At 37.7% G+C, this 22,652-nt stretch overlaps 1 protein-coding gene across 3 annotated transcripts in view; it reads left to right on the forward strand.

Annotated features, from left to right (window-relative positions):
• Positions 1-22,652, forward strand: part of LOC127968293 (rho guanine nucleotide exchange factor 10-like protein) — a 106,723-nt gene that overhangs the window by 58,364 nt on the left and 25,707 nt on the right. For all 3 annotated transcript variants that reach the window (XM_052569401.1, XM_052569402.1, XM_052569403.1), the window contains 3 exons: positions 14,367-14,453; positions 18,292-18,503; positions 21,316-21,473. In XM_052569401.1, coding sequence (XP_052425361.1) covers positions 14,367-14,453; positions 18,292-18,503; positions 21,316-21,473 — 457 coding nt within the window. The remainder of the gene's footprint in view (positions 1-14,366; positions 14,454-18,291; positions 18,504-21,315; positions 21,474-22,652) is intronic.

The following is a 22,652-nucleotide window of genomic DNA, read 5'->3' on the forward strand; positions in this document are numbered from 1 at the left end:
ATTCACTATTATGCAATATCGCGTTCATAATCGCAGATGAATCGCATTTGATTTTCGAACGTGATATCGACTATCTTGTCAGTGAACTACGGCTCTGTGAAATGAATGCTGCTCAATCTGAAAGCAGGTGATGGTGATTTACTACTAATCATGGGACCGACTTTGCTGATGAAATGTGCATGAAAATCGCATATGATTAATTGCACAGCCTTAATTATAAGGTAAAACTGTCCTTGTTTGATCATGTCAAATTATGTCATTTTAGCCAATCAGATTATGGGCCCTATCATATATCTGGGGCAATGTGGCGCAAGACCCAGCGCAAGTGTTTTTGCTAGTTTCCGCACAGTTTTCATTTTCCCATCCTGCGGCGCGCTCTTTAAATAGTTTAAAAACCGACCAACTCCATAGACCAACTCAAACCTGATCTAAAGTCTGGCACAATATTTTTTCTTTGTTATTTAAAGAGTGCGTTAGTGATATGCTCCTATAGGCGGGTGCACAACGCATGTACACTTTGCTTTTTACACATACAGGGACACGCAAGGAGATGAGACTCTGAACATGCTTATTGCACATTACGTAAAAAAAACACCCATTACTCATTAAGAGAATAGGGACAACCCATTTAGACCATGCGCCCGGGCACGCCGACTGTTTTCCTGTTGTTAAACTAGCAAAAGTGGATTCGGACACGCCCTGAGTGCACCTGCGCTGTGAGCTTTAGACCATATGCTTATGTAACCCCTCTCTCGCCTCCGTTACACTTAGATTGTTAAAATAGGGCCCTATATATCCGTCCTCATGTTTGCATTCTTCAGCTCTGCATTTAGGTTTTTCATTCGGACAGTTGAAAGATATAGAGGTCATGAAAAGGGTGGAATTGGATTGGCAAACCAGATTCGAGCTTGCATTCAGGCTAGCATGTGTTCAAACTGTAGAGTTCAGTAACTTGCAGAAGCGTGCATTCCTGGAGATTTTGAGTTTGGGTTTTATCACATTTTCCAACAAGGTTGTGTTCGTGTGGATGATACAGAAGTATTTTTTCACGTGCTAAAAAAAATCTACTTCAGCTGTAAAAGCTGTATGCTAGAAGTACCGAGAAGTATAAAGATGTCTCATGGGAAGAGAAAGAAACAAAATCTGTTTCCCAATGAAGCATTAGGATGGAGAGAAGATTGCTTATATTTTAGAGTGTTTTTTTAAATACCATGGAGATTCCATACGGGTGCTTTGAAGTATGGGAAGACAAGCTGGAAAAAGGATTTTTTTGGATGTATCAGGTTTGGCTGTTTTCCTTTTTGGGGATTAACACAAGGAGGGGAAAAAGAAGACATGTTTTCTGAATCTCTTTCATAGTACATAAACCCATGTCATGGTTCTGTCCAATGAAGTGTACTTACTAGAAACTTGGGCCTTCTCTAGCTTATTGTGGATATGTGCCCAGTATACTTAACTTAGTTTCAAGTTTTTTGCACTTTAAAAGCTGTTTTTGTCACTCATGGTTGTGTTTTGATTGTCAATAGCCACTTGGGGTTTTAAAAAGCAGCTTTCGGGCATCAAGAAATAAGCTTAACGCATCACTGATCTTAAGAACAAACCATCGTTGGTTTGTTTGCATGTAGATTGTTCCAATTTGCTGGCCATGTGTTGTGCCTGTGAAGTGTAGAATACATTTGCAAGCTGTTTGTAAGGGTTTTTTTGTATCCTTTTGTATTATTTTAAAAGCATCATCACGGTAAGTTCAATTATAATCAATTTACATCATCATAATTGCAACAGTGTAGTTCAAAAGTAAAATTTTCTGTTCATTCAATGCATATGTATGAATGGCAAGATAATCTGTACTTTTATGTTACTTGTACAGTATGTTATGAAAATATATTCTATATTATGTATATATTATTTTATATTATTTTTATATTGTATAAATGTGAAAAACCAATGGTAAAATTCAGCTGCCACTGTGATTGGTGGGCAACAAGTGAATTTCCCACTTGGGTTGCATCCTACAGATGAGGTTTTGATATCCTGTATATAGAGTTTTGCTTGATTTACAGTAAGTTCTGACATGGTCTGGATGTACTGGTTTTGTTTCCTGTCTATGTTCCATCAGTATTGCTAGTGTACTGTTACTTGAGAGTGAACCAATTGTAGTCCATAACTAATATGATGGCTGCAGAACTCAATGATTGACTGCTGACTGCTGACAAGATGGCACTATTACTTCTCTTGCTATAGTGAATGCGTGGATGAAGTCTATTTATAGCACAGTTTGGAGAGGGACTGATATATGACACCAATGACTTGAAGCTGTTACAGCAGGAAGAGGGAAAAAAAAGATAAAACTTACATCTCAAGCTGATGCTCAACACATGAGACCAAGACAGAAAGCACATGAAATATAGATCAGAAATGTCTTGGAGAAAGGTGCCCTTCCCCTTACATGGAGGCCCTCTGTTGATTCTACTTTTTTCTCCTTTGTTTTTTTGTCAGCATGGATTTTTCCCCCCATAAAATCAGACGAGGTTATGCCTTCCGCAATCTTTTCTGTGCATATATGAGGCCTGCGTTTTTTTTCCCTTCTGTGCTTCCTTTCGATCCCTCTGTGAGTTCTGCATTTCATCTTCCTCTTCGTCTGTGAAGAACAGACGCCACAGCATGGATTAAAAGCTTTTTCCTTCACATCTCTGCTGGACTGCTGTGACACTTTTTCTTCTATGCTGCAATATATCCTGCAAGCAAATACAAACACGTATACAGTACATTGAGGTGCATTTTAAAAACCCCAACCCCGACTTACAGCTAAATCCAGGAGGCTTCATCGAGGCTTTGCTATTAATTGCTGATAGCTTAACCTCTTCTTCATCTGCCCCTTCATCTCCAAGGATCAGTGCGATTAATTAAGAGCCCTTTTGTTTTTTTTTACTCAAATAGCTTTGCCCTAATCTGTCACTTGTTCATCTGCTGAGTTCAAGAAGGCAGAATGCATTTGGATTATGTCAGACAGGAAGTGTAAATCTGATTTTCTTTTCTCTGTCAAGATCACAGAGGACCTGTCACAAATGATGATACAAACTTGCCGTCTCGGTCAAGGCTGCAAGTCCCTGCACTCAGCGAAAGCTCCCGAGATACAACTGGAGCTTGTCACTGTCCATTGCGAAGTTTGGTGACAGGATGCAACAAAAAGTCTCAAAACCTTTTGTTCTGAGGATGACTTTGTTCATGTCCGGTATTAAACAGTGCAGCTTTCAAAAGTAACGAGTGTCTCTCTTGAAAGGAATAATATATATATATATATTTAATATATTTAAATCACTGAGACATTTTTCAAAAATCATAAAATCTGCGTCATGGTATTCTCCAGAACACATTTTGAAGACTGATATGGAAGAGAAAAATTGTTCAATAAAGTTATTTTTGTTTTCATTGTGCACAAAGAGTATTCTCGTAGCTTCATAAAATTAGGGCCTTGAATGTGGTTGTTGCGTTGCTGTCTATGTAGGGTCAGAAAAAGCTCTTGGATTTCAGCAAAAATATCTTAATTAGTGTTATGAAGATGAACGATGTTACAGATTTGGACTGATATGAGGCTGTGACGAAAGTGTTTTGGGTAAACTAGCCCTTTAACCTTTTGTGTTCCATAGAAGTCATACAGTTAAATAACCACATGAGAGTGAGTAAAGGATGACAGACAGATCCGTTAATGTTTCCTATACTACCTTGAGACTAGTCTTGGGTCAGTTCATATGTTTAAATCGCCAGAAGCTCCTTGACTGGCTGACCATAGATATGTAGTCATAACTGTCCAGGTAGGCTCTTGCGACCAGCCCAGGGTTTTTCAATGCACCGCAGTATGCAGCAAACAGCCCACTAGAACAGTGACATATCTGTTATGGGCCTGCCTCAGGGTTGTGACCAGGATTTACCACATTATGCTATGTGAATAGCCCATGGCAGCAAGGCTATCATAGCATCTGTGTGGAGATCTTGTTCTACGAAAGGCCAATTCGGTAATAAGCCCAGATGCCTTTCTGGCTCTGTGCTATAGCCCATTTATTTTCCTCTCCAGTCATGAGAGCCATATTAGATTGTAATGATATCTCAGGTGAACTTGACATATCGCAAGGCCATCAGAAAAGGTGTAAATGGAGAACTTAGGGCTTATTAGAAGATGAAAATGCCTTTTTACTCTGAGCATCAATAGTAAAATTATCTCTAATGAATGAGGGGTATTACAAAACAGACAAAAAAGGCTCCTTTTATCTTGTTAAAGTGATAGTTAACCTCATCATGTATTTGTCTTTTATTTTGTGTCCATACAATGAGAGGAACAAATGTCCTTTTGGACCCCACTGCCTTTCATTGGACACATTCTTTAAAGGGGCCATATGATGTGATTTCAAATGTTACAAGCTCTCGGTGCATAAAGAAGATCTGTAAAGTTGCAAAGACTAAAGTCTCAACTCCAAAGAGATATTCTTTATAAAAGTTAAGATTCCACCACACCCTCCTTATTCTAACTCTCCCCCACATGTCTATGTCACGTTGTAGGAAGATTTGCATAGCGCTGCCCAAATGTTCACGCAAAGAAAGCGTGATTCCCGCTTCTGCCACAGGTGCTTTGTCTTGGAGAAGCTGTGTGTTGTCATTGTGAAAGGGAAACTACTTTGTTTGGCCTTCCAAAAGAGGACACAACTAGAAATCAGTGGATATGTTGTATTTACAACACATTTCTGGAACAGTTCATCCTAAATATGTGTGCAACGTATTTTATGGAGGATGAGGACTGTTTCCTGTGAGAGTAGCAAACAATATCATTGTCTGTTTCTATAAAGTGGGTTAGTTCCATATTTGCAATGACAGTCTGGCGGTTCTGACTCTCATTCTGTATGTACATTTACATATGTAAAGTATATGCCACCGATGATACAAACATGAGTTTTGAGCAGTGTAGAGCAGCACTTGTTGTTTGTCATCTCTCCGATCACAAATTTAGACATGGTTTTATGTTTATGCAGTGCAATACTCAATGGGACACACAACACCACAGTATGGTGAAGGTCGTAACATTTCTGTCACACACTTGAGACATTCAGCCAATCAGAACACACTGGATAGATGCCCAATCAGCATATACCTCGCTTTTCCGAACAATGAGTTTTTTTCAGAAATCGACACATTTCAGAAAGGCAGGGCATAGAGGATCAACATTAATGTATATTATGTGGAAAATAACTTCAATAAATCCGCACAAAACCCATTAGCATTACACCAAATACACAACATAATATTCTTTTTAGCAAAATCATATGACTCCTTTAAAAGGACAGGTTTGGAATATGACAAATTCTTTAGTTTTGAATAACTATACGTCTATCCTCTTCAGAATAATGATACCAGTGGATGAGATGTTCCTTTCACTATATGTCAGATTTTCCTGTTTGGCAGCACAAAGGTTTGATGTGGCATTCATATTGCTGACTTTATCCAGCAGTAGAGGGCAGTGTGTATCTGTTCTTCTTGAGCTGGAGGTGGCATTGCAGCACAGTCTGAGATCGAGGTCATCTGTAAAGGGGCTGATCTGTAACTTTGACAGTTACGTGCTAATTATTGGAAATCATCAGTGCTCTTATAGAGCCTTTAAAACAAGCAGTCACTGTCTTGTCCTCCACCCCATTTCCTCACGCCCCCTCTGTTTTTATGGAGAAAACCAAGGGAAGGGACTAATATAATCACAAAGAGCAAAGCTTAGCCGGCACAAAATGTGCTAATTTAAACGTCAACACTTTCTCTTTCAGTTGAATATAGGAACGTTTTGAGAGCAATAGTTTAATGAGAGGAAACAAAACCGAGTTAATCTGTTATTCGTATTTCTTTGAATTGCCTTTTCTCGGCTAATTGTGCTGTCAGTCTTCTTCAACCGATCACCCCACACGGGCCATTGCAAATTAAATAGCGGTCGCACATCAACATTAAAGCACTTTGCATGCTCACTGCAGTGTATACTTGGCCTCTGCGGGGAACCCGAAGCGACCTGGATCATTGTGTCTTCTGCTTAAATGTGGTTCATTAGCATTCCACCGCCATTAATGTGGATTCGTCTCCACCTTACCTGTCCCCCAAGGCTGATAAGGCAAAGTGTACTGGAATTGAAAGTGAAGCAGGAGATTTGGTTATCTAATGTTACTACTCCCTTGTCAGCACCTGATTAGTAGCCGTTTCTTGTAATTATTATGATTATTCAGAGAATTTGAAGTAGTTTTTCTCGGGGCACAGCTGTGCTGGATAAAGGGGTGTTTAAAAGTGGAGCTTAAAGCCTGGGATACGTTCCTTGAGCCAGCATGGCAGCTTGGTGACAGTGCCTGCCGCTCAGCGCAGTAGGGATTTGAGGACCTTTTGTTCTGTGTTCCATGTCATCTGATCAAGGGGATTAAAGATACCCTCCCGTCACACCCCTCTGTGGTCCCTTGCAATGGCATCCTCCAATTAGATCCAGAGGGCTGGCGGAGATTGTGGTGGCTCACCACTTTTCCCCATGCACATGTTCCGCTTGGTAGAGAGAGAAAGGCAGAAATAGATACGGAGACAGAGAGATTCCGAGACTTTTATATTATCCAGACAACTCTTGGCTTCTACTTGTATTTGAAAACCCATTATTTGCAGGACAGTCCATCTCTTTCATCTCAGCGACTCTGGGATTGTCGCGCCCGTGTAAGAGAAGTTGTGCCAAGAGGGATGAAGAGACGTGTTGGATTCTCATTGCATTAGCTGGATGCATCACAAAGTGCAGAGTGACTGAGCAGAACATAAGGAGGGAAATATCAATGCCCACATGAATATGAATGTTGTTTAGTGATGTCCTGCCAGTGTCAGATGGTACTGTTGTATACCGATATGCTAAATGACTTACAATGCTATCCTGCCTAGCACTGATGTGAAATTTTCAGCAGTTTTTACCAGAACCAGCGTGTCTTGGTTAAAAGCACGAGTTAAAAGACTAGTTCACCCATAAAACTGATAACTTTGATGATTGATAACCATAATTTTAGAGTCATTTTACATAGGACTTCAAATTATAAAGTTTGTTTTTGGAGCTTGAGTTCTCAATAACTTTTATTATTTTAAAATAGTGGACAAATTATTAATAATAAAAAAAAGATATCTCCTTTTCTGTCATTTATGAGGGGAAAAATACAGGTTTGGCACAACTGAGAGAGAGAAAATGATAACAGTATTTCATTTCTGAGATGAACTGTTCTTTGCAATTTGTGTATGTTATATAATAGCTCAGACATATGTTTGACCACAGGCCATGATCCAGCTCACGAACCCGACACCAAGTAACTGGAGGGCTAAAATTTGAGAGGTCCAACTGAAAACGTATACTTCTGCTCACATTACTCTAAATATTCTATGCAATATGCATAACAGATAGCAAAGCAGGTTGACACTTTGATCCTTGCTTATCTTGGTCCTCGAAATTTAAATGATTGGATTTCATCCAGCTCATGAAATCGTAATTCTTGCGGCTCATTTCAGCTTTGATCCTGTTGTCCATCTGTGTTAGAGTCACCAAGGGATATTGGGGAAAAAAAAAACTACCAAACAGGGGCATGTCATTGCTTATGAGATAGCACAATTGTTTCAGAGGGAGGGACTCGGGTGATTTATACTAATTTAGTCACATTGAGGGCTAAAGTGCTACAATCTCTCTAGCACTTCAGATGCACACATGTGTCACCAGTCCTTTTCCCCACATGTATTGAATTCCTATAGGCTAATCCACTCCCATTTCCCTCTTCCTAATCCTGCGATGTAGCAGAATGCTAAACGTACTCATGTCAGCCTTGCATTATGCAGCTTTTCTCTGGGTTCCCGGTATATGCAGCTCTTCTCCACTCCACAAGGATTAGTGAAAATGCTATGATACAGCATGAGCCCTATACTAGCACTGATTTAGCCTGTGTCGAAAAAATAAAAATGCAGTTTGTTTCTCAAGCTGCGATCAGGTTAGCATTAGCACTGTGTTTTTTTTACCTATCTTGGCTCTCCCTTCTTCTACCTTGAGGCTAAGAGTAAAGAATAAGTGGTAAAGAGGACGTTGAAGCCTGCCAATTATCAGTTACCAACAGAAGAGTTCTATTAGTGTTAGTTAGTGTGTGGGAGCCGCCTGTGATGCTGTTGTCAGGAGGTTTGAAGATTTCTTTTAATGGAGTGGAGTGTCTCTCTGCTGTAGTGACTCAGACTAGACTTTTCATTTGGTTTGCTGCACTCTGTGTTAGCCAAGCTTTGTGGATTAAATGATAACCACAGTTTATTTAATGATAAAGTTGTTCGATTCCCCGGGAACACATGATATGATATGTAAAAATTGATAGCCTGAATGCACTGTAAGTCGCTTAGGATAAAAGTGTCTGCTAAATGCATAAATTTTAATTTTAATTTAATTGTTTAATTTAAATTTAGTTGTAGAGCCTCAGCTCAGCTAAGTGTTGCAATATGTGTAGTGGAGTTATGGATGTACAGATATGTAGCCTACTGTTTATTGTGTTATTGATACCAATGCTAATTTGTCGTACGTTTTTATTGCTTATAACCTGAACATACCAAAGTTCTTTTAGGCAAGTCGTGCCACTCGGCCGCCATCTTTGCAACGCCTCCGGGCAGCTATTTCAGACTAAAAAGACCAGGCTCCTATCTAAATGAATGGGCAGAAAGTCAGAACTGCACTTTCACTGGTCACAGGGACATAAAAACTGCATGTATAGAAACAGCAGTAAAATATGATAAAAATCGCAGACATTTTTTTATGGCTTTGCCCCAAAATAAGTTTTAAAACGCCTTTTTCCCCACAGGTTATACTTTTACTACACATGCGCAAGGGTTCCTCAACTGTGCGCATACGTCAGTGGAACCAGATGATAGGCTGTTTCCTGGCTTGACTGTTAAAAGCAGATGATTGGCTTTCCAGTCGGAGGGGCGGGACATGTGCATCCTACCGCCATCTTTGCCGTTACGGGTTTTCCTTATATAGTTGTATTGAGGATTGAGGACGTGGCATATCTCTTATAAATTGTCTCTGAACATACCGAATAGACTGTCGATGGTAGAAATGTTGAAAAGGACTTTTCAAAATGTTGATTTCTCCTTTTAGTGTTGATTTAGTTTGTTCTAGAATATTTATATTTTTCTGAACGTATTGGTTCAAGTAGTTATTGTGCTTGGTTGCAGCTATTTTTAATCATTTGATAAAAAAAATGCCATTATAAATGTATTATATGCGGGAGTTAGTAGCAGCTTTTGAAAGAAATTAACACTTTTGTTAAACAATGGTGCATTAAATTGATAAAAAAATACAGTGAAGAATTTAGCAAAAACCTTTTGGATTTTAAAATGCAGTTCTTAAAAAAAAGAAAAAAGAAAAAGAAAATCATCAAAGAATCTTGAAATTTGTATCATGGTTCTCACAAATATATTAGGCAGCAGAACTGTTTACAGAAAATGGTTACATAGAAAATTGTAGTAATATTTCCCAAAAGTACTGTATTTACAAATAAACAAAGCTTATTTGAGCAAAGCAAATTACAAGCTTGAATTTAAGCGTTTATAATTGTATAATATTTCTATTGTTATTGTCATCACAATACATAATATATTTAGCAATTTCAAAGCTACATGTTTTATGTGTTCAGACATCATTAGAAGAAAAATATTTAATTAACTATCTCTACAAATTATTTATGAGTCATAAAGGTAGACCAAAACTTGCATAATTACTTATTAACTCTGGCAAGGGAGGGAGGAAACATGTTCTTTTTGTGTAACGTTTATCACAATATTTAATTTAAAAAAAGCACAGGTAGAGTAGGGATTTATTTACTGTCACAGAAAATCACCTCAAAGCATACCACTCCATTTGTTTCGCTTTAAGGATTGTGTCCAAAACCTCTTCAAGGCTGATGACTCCTGATGATAATAATTGAGTTTGTTACATATAAGCCCATTGAACGAGTCTTAAAGCTGCAGTAGGTAACTTTTGTAAAAATATATTTTTTACATATTTGTTAAACCTGTCATTATGTCCTGACAGTAGAATATGAGACCGATAATCTGTGAAAAAATCAAGCTCCTCTGGCTCCTCCCAGTGGTCCTATTGCCATTTGCAGAAAGTCATCCGCTCCCGGTAAAAAACAACCAATCAGAGCTGCGGTCCGTAACTGTGTTCGTGTTCAAAATGTAGAAAAATTTATATAATAAGCGAGTACACCATGAATCCATTTTCCAGACCGTGTTTTTTACTATTTTAGATTGCTTCAGGGGTACCGTGGCGGAGTAACCCAGTACCTTTGTGATTCTTCATAGACATAAACAGAGAGAAGTAGTTCCGGCTATGATGTTCTTCCGCAAGACGCAAGCAGTTCTGTTTATTAACCGCTAGAGCATCAAACGTTACATACTGCAGCTTTAAGAGTTGCTTTATGGTTCAAAACTTTGAAAACTTCAATATAAGATACCTTTTAAAAATATTCTTATTTTTGTCTAGATCAGGGGTGTCAAACTCAATTCTTGGAGGGCCCAGCCCTGCAGAGTTTATATTCAACCCTAATTAAACACACCTGATCAAACTGATCAAGTCCTTCAGGCTTATATGAAAACTACATGGTATGTGTGTTAGAGCAGGGTTGGAACAAAACTCTGCAGAGCTCTGGCCCTCCAGGAATTGAATTTGACACCCCTGGTCTAGATGTTGTGACACTGGCATTGTGCATTTGATTACGGGATTAAATGTGGACATATTGTAGGCAGGATAGACTATGCAAGGGAAGCTAATATGGGTTTCCTCCAGATGAGTTCATGGCCTATGGAAAAGATGCTCACCACCTGGAGCTGGCATACAGCCCATCACCTGGAAGGGTGGGGTGGATACCATGTAGAGCAGTGGGTCACTGGGGCCACCAGCTGTGTGGCCGCCCTCTTTCTTCATCAACAAATCTCTCTTTAATTAGCTCACCTAGTGCCCTTTCCCCAGACGAGCACCCAAACACAAGTCTTCCATCAAATCTCTCTATGAATGCTCTCCTTCTCCCTTTGGGATCTCCTGTGTTGCACCTGCATTTGAGCGAGAGGCTTAGTGGAATATGGCACCCTGATGCTTATTAAATGGCCTTTCAGGTTATTTAGTCACTTTGAGTTGAGCTGCTGACTGTGAACCACAGATAAACGTGGACTGAGTTTGAATGCCCTTACCAAAAAGTAGTATACTTCAAGTTTATTTTGTTAAGTATACTTTAAGTATAATATATAGTATAATATATATATAATATATAGTATTTATTTAGGAAGTATACAAACATTAGTGTTCTAGTAGTATACTTGTAAGTGTACTGTTTCAATACTCATTGGGACTAAATTGGCCCACTTTCTAGTATATAAAAGTATACTTTTAAGTATACTTCAAGTCAAGTCTGTTTTTTTGTCAATTCTTCCACATGTACTGTACAGTACATACATAGAGAGAATTGAAATTGTGTTACTGTCAGACCATTGGTGCATACAGACAACACTAACAGTAGAATATTAAATATAGATAATAAAACATTATTACAATATTACAAAGTTTGCTAAGTATAACAGTAGCAAACATTGAGTACACAACTAGTTTACCTCTATGTTTGTAGTTTGTACTGCAATTATAAGAAAAGTACAGTTTGAAGTAAAGTCTCAGTAAACTATTAGTTTAGTAGTTTTATACTGCAAGTATAGTCATAAATTTTCTTTAAGTGAACTTTACATAATGATTTTAGCATACTACTATGTCCCTATTTAGGTTTTAATTTGTATATATTTTGTTATAAGAATATCTGAACATACAAAACATCCAAAGAAAGAACAGGGTATCTGCTTGTTAACAAAAACATTTTATTCTAGCTTCATGCATTCTTTTTTTAAACACTTTAATGTGGGTTAGTGGGTGATGTGGGTAAGTTTCATAAAAAAATAATAAAGAAATAACATTTTGAACAAAAAGCTGAAAAATGATTATGAATTGGATTCCGAATGAAAATGAAAATGTAAATGGAGTTGATCAACACCTTAAAGCTTGACTATAATTATTACCTCTTCATCGTTCAACATTTTATTCCATAATGTTACAGGTTGATGGCGTTTCATGTCAGATGATCGTGTTGCATGTGTTAGTATCTGTTGTTTCTTTTTCTTCTTCACTTGTGTTTTTTTTTGGGGTGGGGGGGGGGGGGGGTTCTGTACAGAAGATGTGTACAAGCACCCTCTACCATATAAAAAATGAAAATACTGATTCTAGGAGCACAAGTATAGTACAAATATATATTAAGACTTTTTGTACGTATAAGTCAAATATACTTAAATGTCATTTTAAGTATATTTCTGAGGAGTAGTGTAGCAGAGTGCAGAGTAATACAAACGTGAAATGTTTTTCATCAGTCTCTTTAACATGCTGAGCAAACTGTGGTTGATGTTGATGATAAATTATACCCATAATTTTGTATTATAAAATATTTTAAATTAAAGACCAGTAGTTAAATACTCTTAGCATCTTATGCATCTGTTTCACTCATACTATATAATAAATGTATTAGCGTAGACCCAAAGGTATTAAAGTAACCCTTCACTCTGACAGGCTATTATGAGGTGCCACAGGTCACAAAGCACGTCTGGAATTCCATACACAAAAAGAAGCATTCAGGGTGGGCCGGATTAAGTCAGTTTTCAGAAACAGTATATTACCTCTGCAGTCGGACAGGAGTGTTGCGTGGTGCCATTCGAAAACCCAGAATAAATGTGTTGCTGAGGAATCATGTAGCATAGGGACTGCGTCTGAAGCAGATATTCAGCCAAATGCACTTGCTATTCATTGGAGAATGGACAAAGACAAAGCAATCTCCACCTGTGAAGATTGCCTGTGCTCCTCACTGAGCAACAGTGTTCTCAAGTGACTCCCTTTCTGCCACCAGCCGAGCTCTGCTGCCCGCAGGCCTCCATATGTGCTCCTGTCATGACTGGTATTTAATTACAAATGATACTTTTTTTGTCACCGCAGATGGATGAATGATTTAATAATGGGATAAATGGTAGATATGCAAGAGGAAAGTAAACTCTGCATGTTAATGGAAAAAGATGGGAGTGGTTTGGAGAAGGGAGAGCCAGAGCTCTCGGCTGATTGAAATTGTCATTTTGCCAACATTATTTTGGACCTGTTTATGTTTGCACTTTGAAAAAGTGGGGAAAATGGGAAATGACTGCTGGAAATAGCTAGCGGTTGATGCCTAGTTTCCACTGGGGGCAACATGAAAGATATTCAATTCTCATAGATACCAAACTCTCCTATCTTTCCCTAATTAAATTAGATGTGCTGTCTGCCATCTCTCCCAGCCTTCTTTCTCACATTAAATATAAACATTCCCAAACAGCGGCTGTTTGTGGTCTGTTAATATGGCGTTATATCACGCGACATTATGGTCGCCATGAATATGCCACCCACCACTTGAAGTGAGCCACATTGCTACATTGTAATCAGAGAAATATATCTGCTAAACATCCTTGAAATAAGTTTAATATATATATATTTTTTTTCCAAAGATTTAATTTATGCCCTAGTAAAAAAGTAATACATTTAAAAAAAAGCACACTGTAGTTAAAATCTACTAACATACTTACTGACATATTGCTCGAGACTTACTGATATGAAAAGTATAATTAAACTTGTTTGGAGTACTACTTGTGCACTATGCACATTTCATAATATTAAGCCTAAAATGTGTTTTAATGTCACCATTGATGAGGATTGTATGATCTTTGAATAATATCAGTCTTTAAATGCAAGATATTTAAAGTGTATACCTGAGGTATACTCGTAATAGTCCCACTTTAGCACAATCAAATATACTTCAGTATATCTTTTAGCTGGACTTCAGCTCTACCTTCACACAATTAAATTGCATTAAGCACGAAATGAGTTGTTCCAATTTAGCAGACTTTAGTATATCAAAAGTACAATTGTGGGGTATTTTTATTAAGTAAATACATTTGTCAATGTATTTATAGTATACTTGGCACAAAATAAATGTATTTCAAATACATTTTAGTATATTTTATTTTTCACTATTTACACATCCAAAGCGACTTACACTGCATTCAAGCTAAACAACTTTCCGGAGAGTCGAAACCTATGACAATGGCTTTATTTTAACCATGTTTTATTCTGAATTGTTTTAAAATGCTGATTCTGATTAATTTTTATGTTTCATAATTGCATTGAATTAACATGTTCTCAGGTCTAGTAATTAGGTAAGATTTTCTTTTTTTTTTCTTCTTTTTTTTCATAGCTGGAGGCTGCCCTTCACAATCCTGTTCAGTGTGCTTTACTTGGTTTCTCAGCGGCGAGTACTTCACTTCCTCAAGGCTACCTCTGGGTAAGTAGAAACAGAAGCACATAAAATATACATTTTTCCCTTTACATATCCCTTTTATGCAAAACAGATCTTAATTCTGACTGTTGTTTAAAACTGGCAAGCATTAATTTACCATTAAGTTATGGTGGACGTAACCTGTATTCTGCAAAGACCTTTTCTATGCAAAATAACACTGGTTTTCATAACAACCCCTGTGAAATCACCTTTAAAAGTTTCACACAGTAGTCTCATTCTCCTCCCTCCTCTGGTGCAGTGGGCAATTTATCACATAATCCCCCAAAGCAGGGGGATAAATCCAATTCGAGCCTTGGTTGGACACAAAAGGACGCCCTTGCCTGTATCTTTCAGTTAATTGTTTTTGTGGGTATTCTAAAGAGCACTGAGGGTGGACTTGGGTGGATTTAAAAAAAAAAATACAAGGAGACAATCAGTAGGAAATTATATTTGGCCAGATTAGGATGTCGTTCTGGTGCCAAAAGTCCTTAGCATTGCAGATCCAAAATATAATTTTCTCGAGGTCTGATCCTAAATCTAAATCTCACTCTACAGCTTAAATCATAGGGGTCACTTTTTAAATATTATCTCAGTGCATCCATTTAGTCTCAGTGGGGCTACCGGTGTTTCTTGTTAAATGTTAAAATGTGTAATTATGCAGCATTCGTAAACATATTTTGCTGCGTTTTGCATTTTTGCCTGCTTTTCAGATGTATAAATGGACGTAGGCTTGGTCTGCTGCATGCTACAAGATGAAATGCAGTCAAACAGGCATGGTAGTGGTTTTGGGGAAGAAATATTAATTGTTATTTAACTTAAACTGAAAAATACACTGAGATGTTTATTTAAGGCATTTATTACCAAGTAAACTAGTATTATTGCTTCAATTTGTTGAGTTGTGGCTGTGAAATAATCATTATCTGAGGGACTGTGGGACAATTGTCATTAATGTAATTCATATTTCCATAGATTTACAGTCTCCACATAGATCTATTATTGTGTTTGCAGCTATTTCAAATGAACCTAAGTCGAAGACTGTTAAATGTATCATATTATAACCTTGATAAGCTGTGTTGTGGATCTGACTTTACACTGCTAGCCAAAAGTCTATCTGTGGAAACCTATATAGCAGGTTAAAAGAAATCCTTAAAGCAATCAACACATCTTTCACTTATAGCAGGTTTCATTTTCTCAGTGAATTTGACTGGACTGAGAGATGTGAGAAGAGGGGAAATGAATCAGCCGTTTGCTACTTCCTAACTTATAAGTCAGTGATAGCACATCATCATATCACAACAGGCAGTTTTCACTGCTAGCATTCCTAATGAGCAGTGACAATAATCAGATCACTCTAAGATGGGCTGCTGGGATTTTTCTCATGGCTCAGATGAAAATAATGCATTGTTTCTAATCAGTCCAAGACAGTAAGCCAGCCAGTCATCCACCAAATTCACTCTACCTTAGCATCTTCACTTCTAATACTGAGACTTATTTATTGATTTGTGTGTGTCTGTGTGTGTGTGTTCACAGTGTTCTTCCTGGGATTTTAGTTATTTAGTCGGTTAGTGGTAATAAAAATAAGTAGTTGCTTTTTTATTGTTTGCCATTGCCATGTTTTTGGGTAAAATGTTGTTTACAGACGCCTAAGGGAGTATTTCAAAAACAGTTTGGAGTTTATATATGCCTTTTGGTGCTGCTAGTAGCAGAAGTAGTCCTTTTTTTTGGAATGTTATTCAAATTTTCCACAGGATGTTTTATTGGATTTGGAATTGGCAAAAGAAATATAAATTTTAGGAACTGAAACTGTAGAATTTATTTTAAATTGCAAAAACATAAAACAAACTTTAAACAAAATGTAAAGAAAAGATAGTTTTTCTGTTTAGGGTCTTTGTATTTTAGCCTGAATATAGATTTTCATCTATTTAAATTGTAATTCATTTAGTTCTATTTACACGACACATCAAGCATTGGATTGTAATTTAAAATACAATTCTGAACGGTGCATACAGCATCATTTTCAGAGTTGAAAACATTGGGTAAAGGATGTCAAAGGCAAATGTTTGAATATGTCCAGTATGTACAAATAGACAGATGAAGTCTTTCTCCCCAGACTACCTTTGCTCCCTTTAGGCTCTTAGTCATTTTCAGCCTAATTAATGCTCTGTTGTCCAGAGATTTGGCTCTAAGGCTGGTTTTCATGGCTTTCCAGCCAAAAAAAACAGAGATGTGTCCAGGGCACGATTCCAGATATCCACTCCTCCAAACAAGTACTGATGAGTTTGTCAGGGAACTATAATTCCACCTAGTCTGTGGAGGAATTGAATCGAAAAAGGAGGGGTGGATCATCATCATCAAGTTTGCGAACATGGATTTGAGCCTATGTGAGAAAGCGGGAGAACAAGGGCCCGCTGTAGGTTGCGACTGAGTGGGAAAAACGCAGAGATTCAGTTATTTTCCTAGCTTCTTGCCCGAAGATAAGACCTCCTTATCTCCCACTGCGCTTCCGCAACAGGCCGTTATTTGCTCTGCCTTGCTCTTCCCAGCCCACGAGACCTTGGCCATCCAGATTGTATGCTGCGATACAAATCAGACAAATGATTGCATGCAAATTAGAGAGGAACTGTAAGGCTAAAGACTATATTTAGCCCTGCCATTTTGCTCACATAACATAGCTCTAAATGAGAATTAATCTCTGCTCTCCGACAGCATCCCTCCCATTTTTCTGTTGTTTTCCCATTCTTTGGTTGAGATTACGCTCCACTCGGCCAGCTCCAGTCACTCAGATCCCTGAGGTAATTATAAATGATGGCCCCTAAACAAGGGCCACTTATAATAAGGCCAGCAGACTCTCTGTTATACTCTTTCCCTTTATCTCCCTCCTTTTTTATATGGATTTAGTAATTGGAGCAGTTTAGTGCCGCACAAGGAGAGATGAGCCAATTTGTGTGGTAGGCATGATGGGATGCTGATCAGTTCGTTTAATTTCTAATAGCGAGCGGGTTGCTTTCATTGCATTATGCATGAATGAGTAACCATGAGAGAGAGCAGGATGCGAAGACAAACACTATTTTTCACAAACTGGGGGATTATTAATTTATGATGCAATGCAATCCAAATCTGTTACAAGAGTCTGCATTTTAAAGCAACTCGCTAGGAAAATGAATGGATGCAGAACCTAGATCAATTGTTGAGGAAAGGCACCAGAGGATGGATTTATGAGCAGCACTGTGCTAAAGTCTTATTCTGTCAACTACATGTAATTTCACCAAGGATCGAGTTTGTCATCTCAGTCTCTGTTTTAAGAAGGCGATCAATCATTAACCCAATGGAAACCCTCCATTGTCAAACAGCTCAGCGGCATTCAAAGGACATCTCTCCACCCCACCTTTTCTTCTGCTTCAGCGATGAAAAGATCCCTGGAGCTTCACAGAAAGATGTTTGAAGTTATCAAGCTGATGCTGGGAATGCATTAGGAGTGATAGAGTATGAATTTTAGAGACTTTATCAAGCGAAAGTCTATGGATTAGATTTTTACGAGATGTATGATTTGAACTTTGCATGTACTGTGGAATTGAAATTGACAGGAATAAAATAACAGGGCTGGGAAACATTAAAGTACACAGGAAGTGAAAGAGTTTTCTGTCTTTTGAAATTTCCTCTGCATGGTTCTCTGCACTGGAAGTGAAAGCACAAAGCCGAGGGAGTGGTTGAAAGTGGCAGAAAAACAGAAAGCCCTTACCTTCCTCTATTATTTTCTTTCCCTACATGTACAGTCATGGATGTGAGAGAGGGGTTTTGGTTGGATGACTACCTATAATAGCGTGTCCTTGTTCTGTTTTTGCAGGTAGCCGGTGGAGGTGATTCCACTCAAGGCCAGGTGGACATCTTCTCCTTGAACAGACCCACACCTCGGCCTGTAAAATCCCTCCAGATGGGAGCTCGAGTGAGGTGTTTGGAGTATGTGCCTGAGCCCAAATCTTCAGAGGACGCCAAAACTAGCCCTCACAGCTCCACTGGAGTTGGAAGTACTATCTGTGTGGGACTTGATGATGGCAGGTAATATGTACACAAAAAAAAGGGTAATATATACACTGAAAAAAACAGCTGTTACTCTGAAATTGCTAGTAGATTTCACAATTAGTAACACATTGAATTATAATATATATATACTTTACAGTGTAGACTGTTTTATTTAAAAATAAGAATTTTTTTCCTCATTTAAAAAAATTGAAGTACCTGTTAAATATCTAAAGGCACCTGCCAGTGTTAATTTTGACAGCAAATTCGGATTTAGTCTTAGTCTTAGTCTTTTGAATAACACACCATTTAGTTTTAGTCACATTTTAGTCATCTGAAATGTTTTAGTCTTAGTCTAGTTTTAGTCGACTAAATATCATAAGAGTTTTAGTCTTAGTCTAGTCTTAAGTCTTTTAGTCTTAGTCTAGTTTTTTTTTAGTAGAACAAAGTCAACTTAGTTGACTTGACTAAATGTTTCCATCAGTCTGTTATGGAATGGTATTTATAAAATAAACATAAGGCCTGCTCTCAATGAAAAATATACATGCTCTCTGAAAAAGATATGCATTCGTCCTGAATGATATGCAATGCATATGACATTCTTTCAAGATGGAAGTACAGGATTATTGAAATAGACAACCACCTATATTATATTTGTATTGTATGTTCATTCTATTTCTTTATTTGTGCTATTTACACAAAGTTTAAAAATTTTTAAGTTTGTTTTTGTTCATTTAAAATAGCACTGCATAGTCTTCACTGTAAAATAAAATACACAATCAACCAAAATGTATTCAGACACCTTCAACGTTTCTTACAATATCACAGTTTATTTGCTGTAGTTTAGAAATTGGTAATAAAATATCGCAATAACTCAGGGTTAAACTGTGTCAGAACAACAAATTCATCTTGATAATGTCTGATGCAATGCTTAATTTGGTTCAGTCTGTGGTGTGAAAAGGTTGCATTAGAAATTAAAGAAAGAAACACTTAAGCAAAACATGCTCAGGTCCCTAATATTTTTGTTTTGTTTTTTTTTTAGTCACAAATAAAACAATATAATCTATTCTATCTGATTTTCGGATTGACTTTGGATAAATTCTTGTTAAAACTACAAAGTAATTCAATCAAGAGCAGTGAGTGATTTACTTTCATTTTCATACAGTAAAGACACTGACAGCAGAGCTACTAAATTAGGCGCGGTCACTTTAAGAGACAAATGCATCCATTATAAAGATACGCATCCGATTTCTTTCCAACGCTTTACTTTCACTGAAGACATAACTACAGACTTTTTCGAACACACTTTCCAAGACGGGTATTTCGACATATTTAGTATGTATTTGTTGTCGGTACAAAAGCAAGAAGACTTTGAGACGCGTCTCTGCTTGCCCCCTGAACACCAGAACACCACGCTGCTGAATTGAGCTCTTTCACTTTTCGCTCTTTTTCTTATGTTTATTTAAAATGCGATTTGTATTTGTTCGTTCAGGGTGCAGGAGGACGCAAACGTCCTGAAAAAGAGCTCGGTTCAGTGTTACGCGAGTAACCAGCTGCTCTGCTCAGTTCAACTTTCCCGCATCGCGGGGCTGAAGCCAACTTGATGTGTTGAATGCTTGGAGAACGTTATAAAACGTATTCTTAAAATACACATTTCTGTTTTAATAAATGCTCATATTAAAACATAGCATTACACATAAGTAGGTACAAAAATAATCAGTGATACATTTACGACCCCATAAAAATTTGGGTCGCAATGGCATTTCAAAAGGTTGCAGTGTAGTTCCCTGTGTAAACAACTTAACTGTTATGAAAACGTCCTCGAAACTGTGCGAATTTCTGCAAACTCATCTTTGTTCTCTTTTCTGTGTAACTGCTGCTTTGTTTAGCTGTTGCGCTTGCATTTGCCGCGGCTTTTTAAAATGGCTCGGCTGCTTCTGCATAGATCAACCTACCCTCAAAGATTCGCACTGATTGGATCTCTTCTCCATTCGTCCCTCCCATATATTTTCGTCTCATTTTTATTCGTTGACTAAAGTGTCAGTTATATTTCGTCACGATTTCGTCATCATATCTGACTTTTTATTTAGTTTTTATTTAGTTTTCGTCCGTGAAAAAGGTTAGTTGACGAATATTTTTCGTCATAGTCTTCGTCAACGAAATTAACACTGGCACCTGCAGAGCCAAATTAAGGTTGCTCTGAGGAAACTAGATTCACCTAAGCCTTTGGTTCTATGTAAATGAAGTGCCTCGTCAATGCTTCCTTTATTTTCCTGTCAGCTCACTTGGCCGTGAGAACCAGGCGGTAGCCAAGACTAATAGCCTAATAGCTGTTTGTTTTGAGCACATGTCTAGCAATAGAGAAAACAAGAAAGGTAAAAGCCTTTTAATCAGATTTAAGGTGCCATTACAGACACTGCAATGCACACAGGGACACGAAACAGGTGACGACTATCCTCGTAAGTTTTTTTATGGAAAAAACTATTTAAATTTCAATATGAAAAGGATAAAATATATTCAGCTTCATTAATTACCTAACTTGTTACATGTGTAATCACATTTAGAACAGGAAAAGTTTACCACTTCATTAAAATCACTGTGATATTCTGAATAAGTTAAATAATGTATGAAGGCTGAGAAGAACAATAGGTATTCTGAGATATTCTTTATGCAAATGAAGGGCACTGATTAGCCACAGAGAACAATGTTTTCTCCTTTTAAAAAATAATTTCACAATATCAAGGCAAATGAACTGTGGACATAAGGCATTAGCTTTCCTTTCTTCATTTTAAAATTATACTTTTTCCTGCATAGATGTCGTTATATCTCCTTCAATGTTTATCTCCCAAAGCATTCTGGTCTACGGAAGTATGGACACAGCTGCCCAATGTCTTGTGACTCTCCGTAACCCCGAGGGCTGTCCGGTTCTTTGTCTCAAACAAACCGGGAACTTCCTGTTCGCTGGCTTGCGGGATGGAACGCTAATGGTGTATGAGAGACATCACGGAGGTACGAGTCAAATAGTGCTTGATGTCTCATTATATTGTACGCTCATGCTAGCTTCAAGTACAGCTGAGAAGCTCATACTTCTAAGTTAGTTTCCAGCTCTCATGCAAGTTATTTTCTGTTTCCATGGCCCTTTTAATATCCCAGTTCAGATATCATAGTCTTGGTCTTTTATGTGAACAAAACTTGTGATATTTCAGCATGTCATTCAAGGTCTCATAATTTGCACAAGGCTGTAGTGGTTTCTCTTTTGCTTTTATGCATTATGTCAAACAAAGCTTATTTATTCTACATGCATTGTTGCTATTTGTTTTGGATTGTGGATAATCACTTTGGATTTATACGTCTATGTTATTTCTATCCTATTAGGCTTGTTTTTTCTCTTTATCACATTAGCACAGAATTGGACAGTTACATTCAGTATGTTTTCTTTTTCCCTTTTCTCGCTAATGGGATTAAACACTAAATGGGTGGGATAATTAAGAAGGGTAATTATTAGTATGTCCCCAAATGAAAGGGACTCAATAGAGTGAAAGGGTAATCAAATCAAATTAATAGTGCAAATGAATCTGATTGTCCCTGTGTTCAATTTGCTCTTTCATCAACCTTCCATTCAAACATTCAGGGATGTTATTTCAGTCCCTTCTCTGTTAGATGAATGCCTCAGTGAGTATGTGAAAGATATTAGTTCTGTCATGTATTCTGAATGCATTCAGAGATGAGACAGGAGTGATAAGATTGTTCTGTGTATGTATTAGTTAGATGGAAAGGCAGCAGATTCGGGATTACCTTGAAAGCAATTTATGATTTCACAAGTCTGTCCTCTGCCCACGCCTGCGCCTTATTCATTTGCAGTGCATAAGTGTGGGCTAATGACAACATAAGACGGGTGTGCATGCAGAACTCTTGTTTTCTGAGACATGATAGATAGCGAGGGACTGCGCTGTGTGTGTAAGTGTTTGTTGGGGGTGGTGCAAGGCAGACAACCCTTGCACAATGGGTTTATCACAATGCACTACTTACCTGGCTGTCAACAAGGAATTGCCTCCAGTGAAGAGGAAAGTAAGATTAATTATACTGATGTGCAATGTGGCGATTGAATATTACTTTTCATATTACAACCAGATATATTCCCTGGGATGTACAGGCTGGATTTTTAAATTTATATATATTTTTTCATTT

Source organism: Carassius gibelio, chromosome B11, assembly GCF_023724105.1.
Source record: "Carassius gibelio isolate Cgi1373 ecotype wild population from Czech Republic chromosome B11, carGib1.2-hapl.c, whole genome shotgun sequence".
NCBI classification, from domain to species: Eukaryota; Metazoa; Chordata; class Actinopteri; order Cypriniformes; family Cyprinidae; genus Carassius; species Carassius gibelio.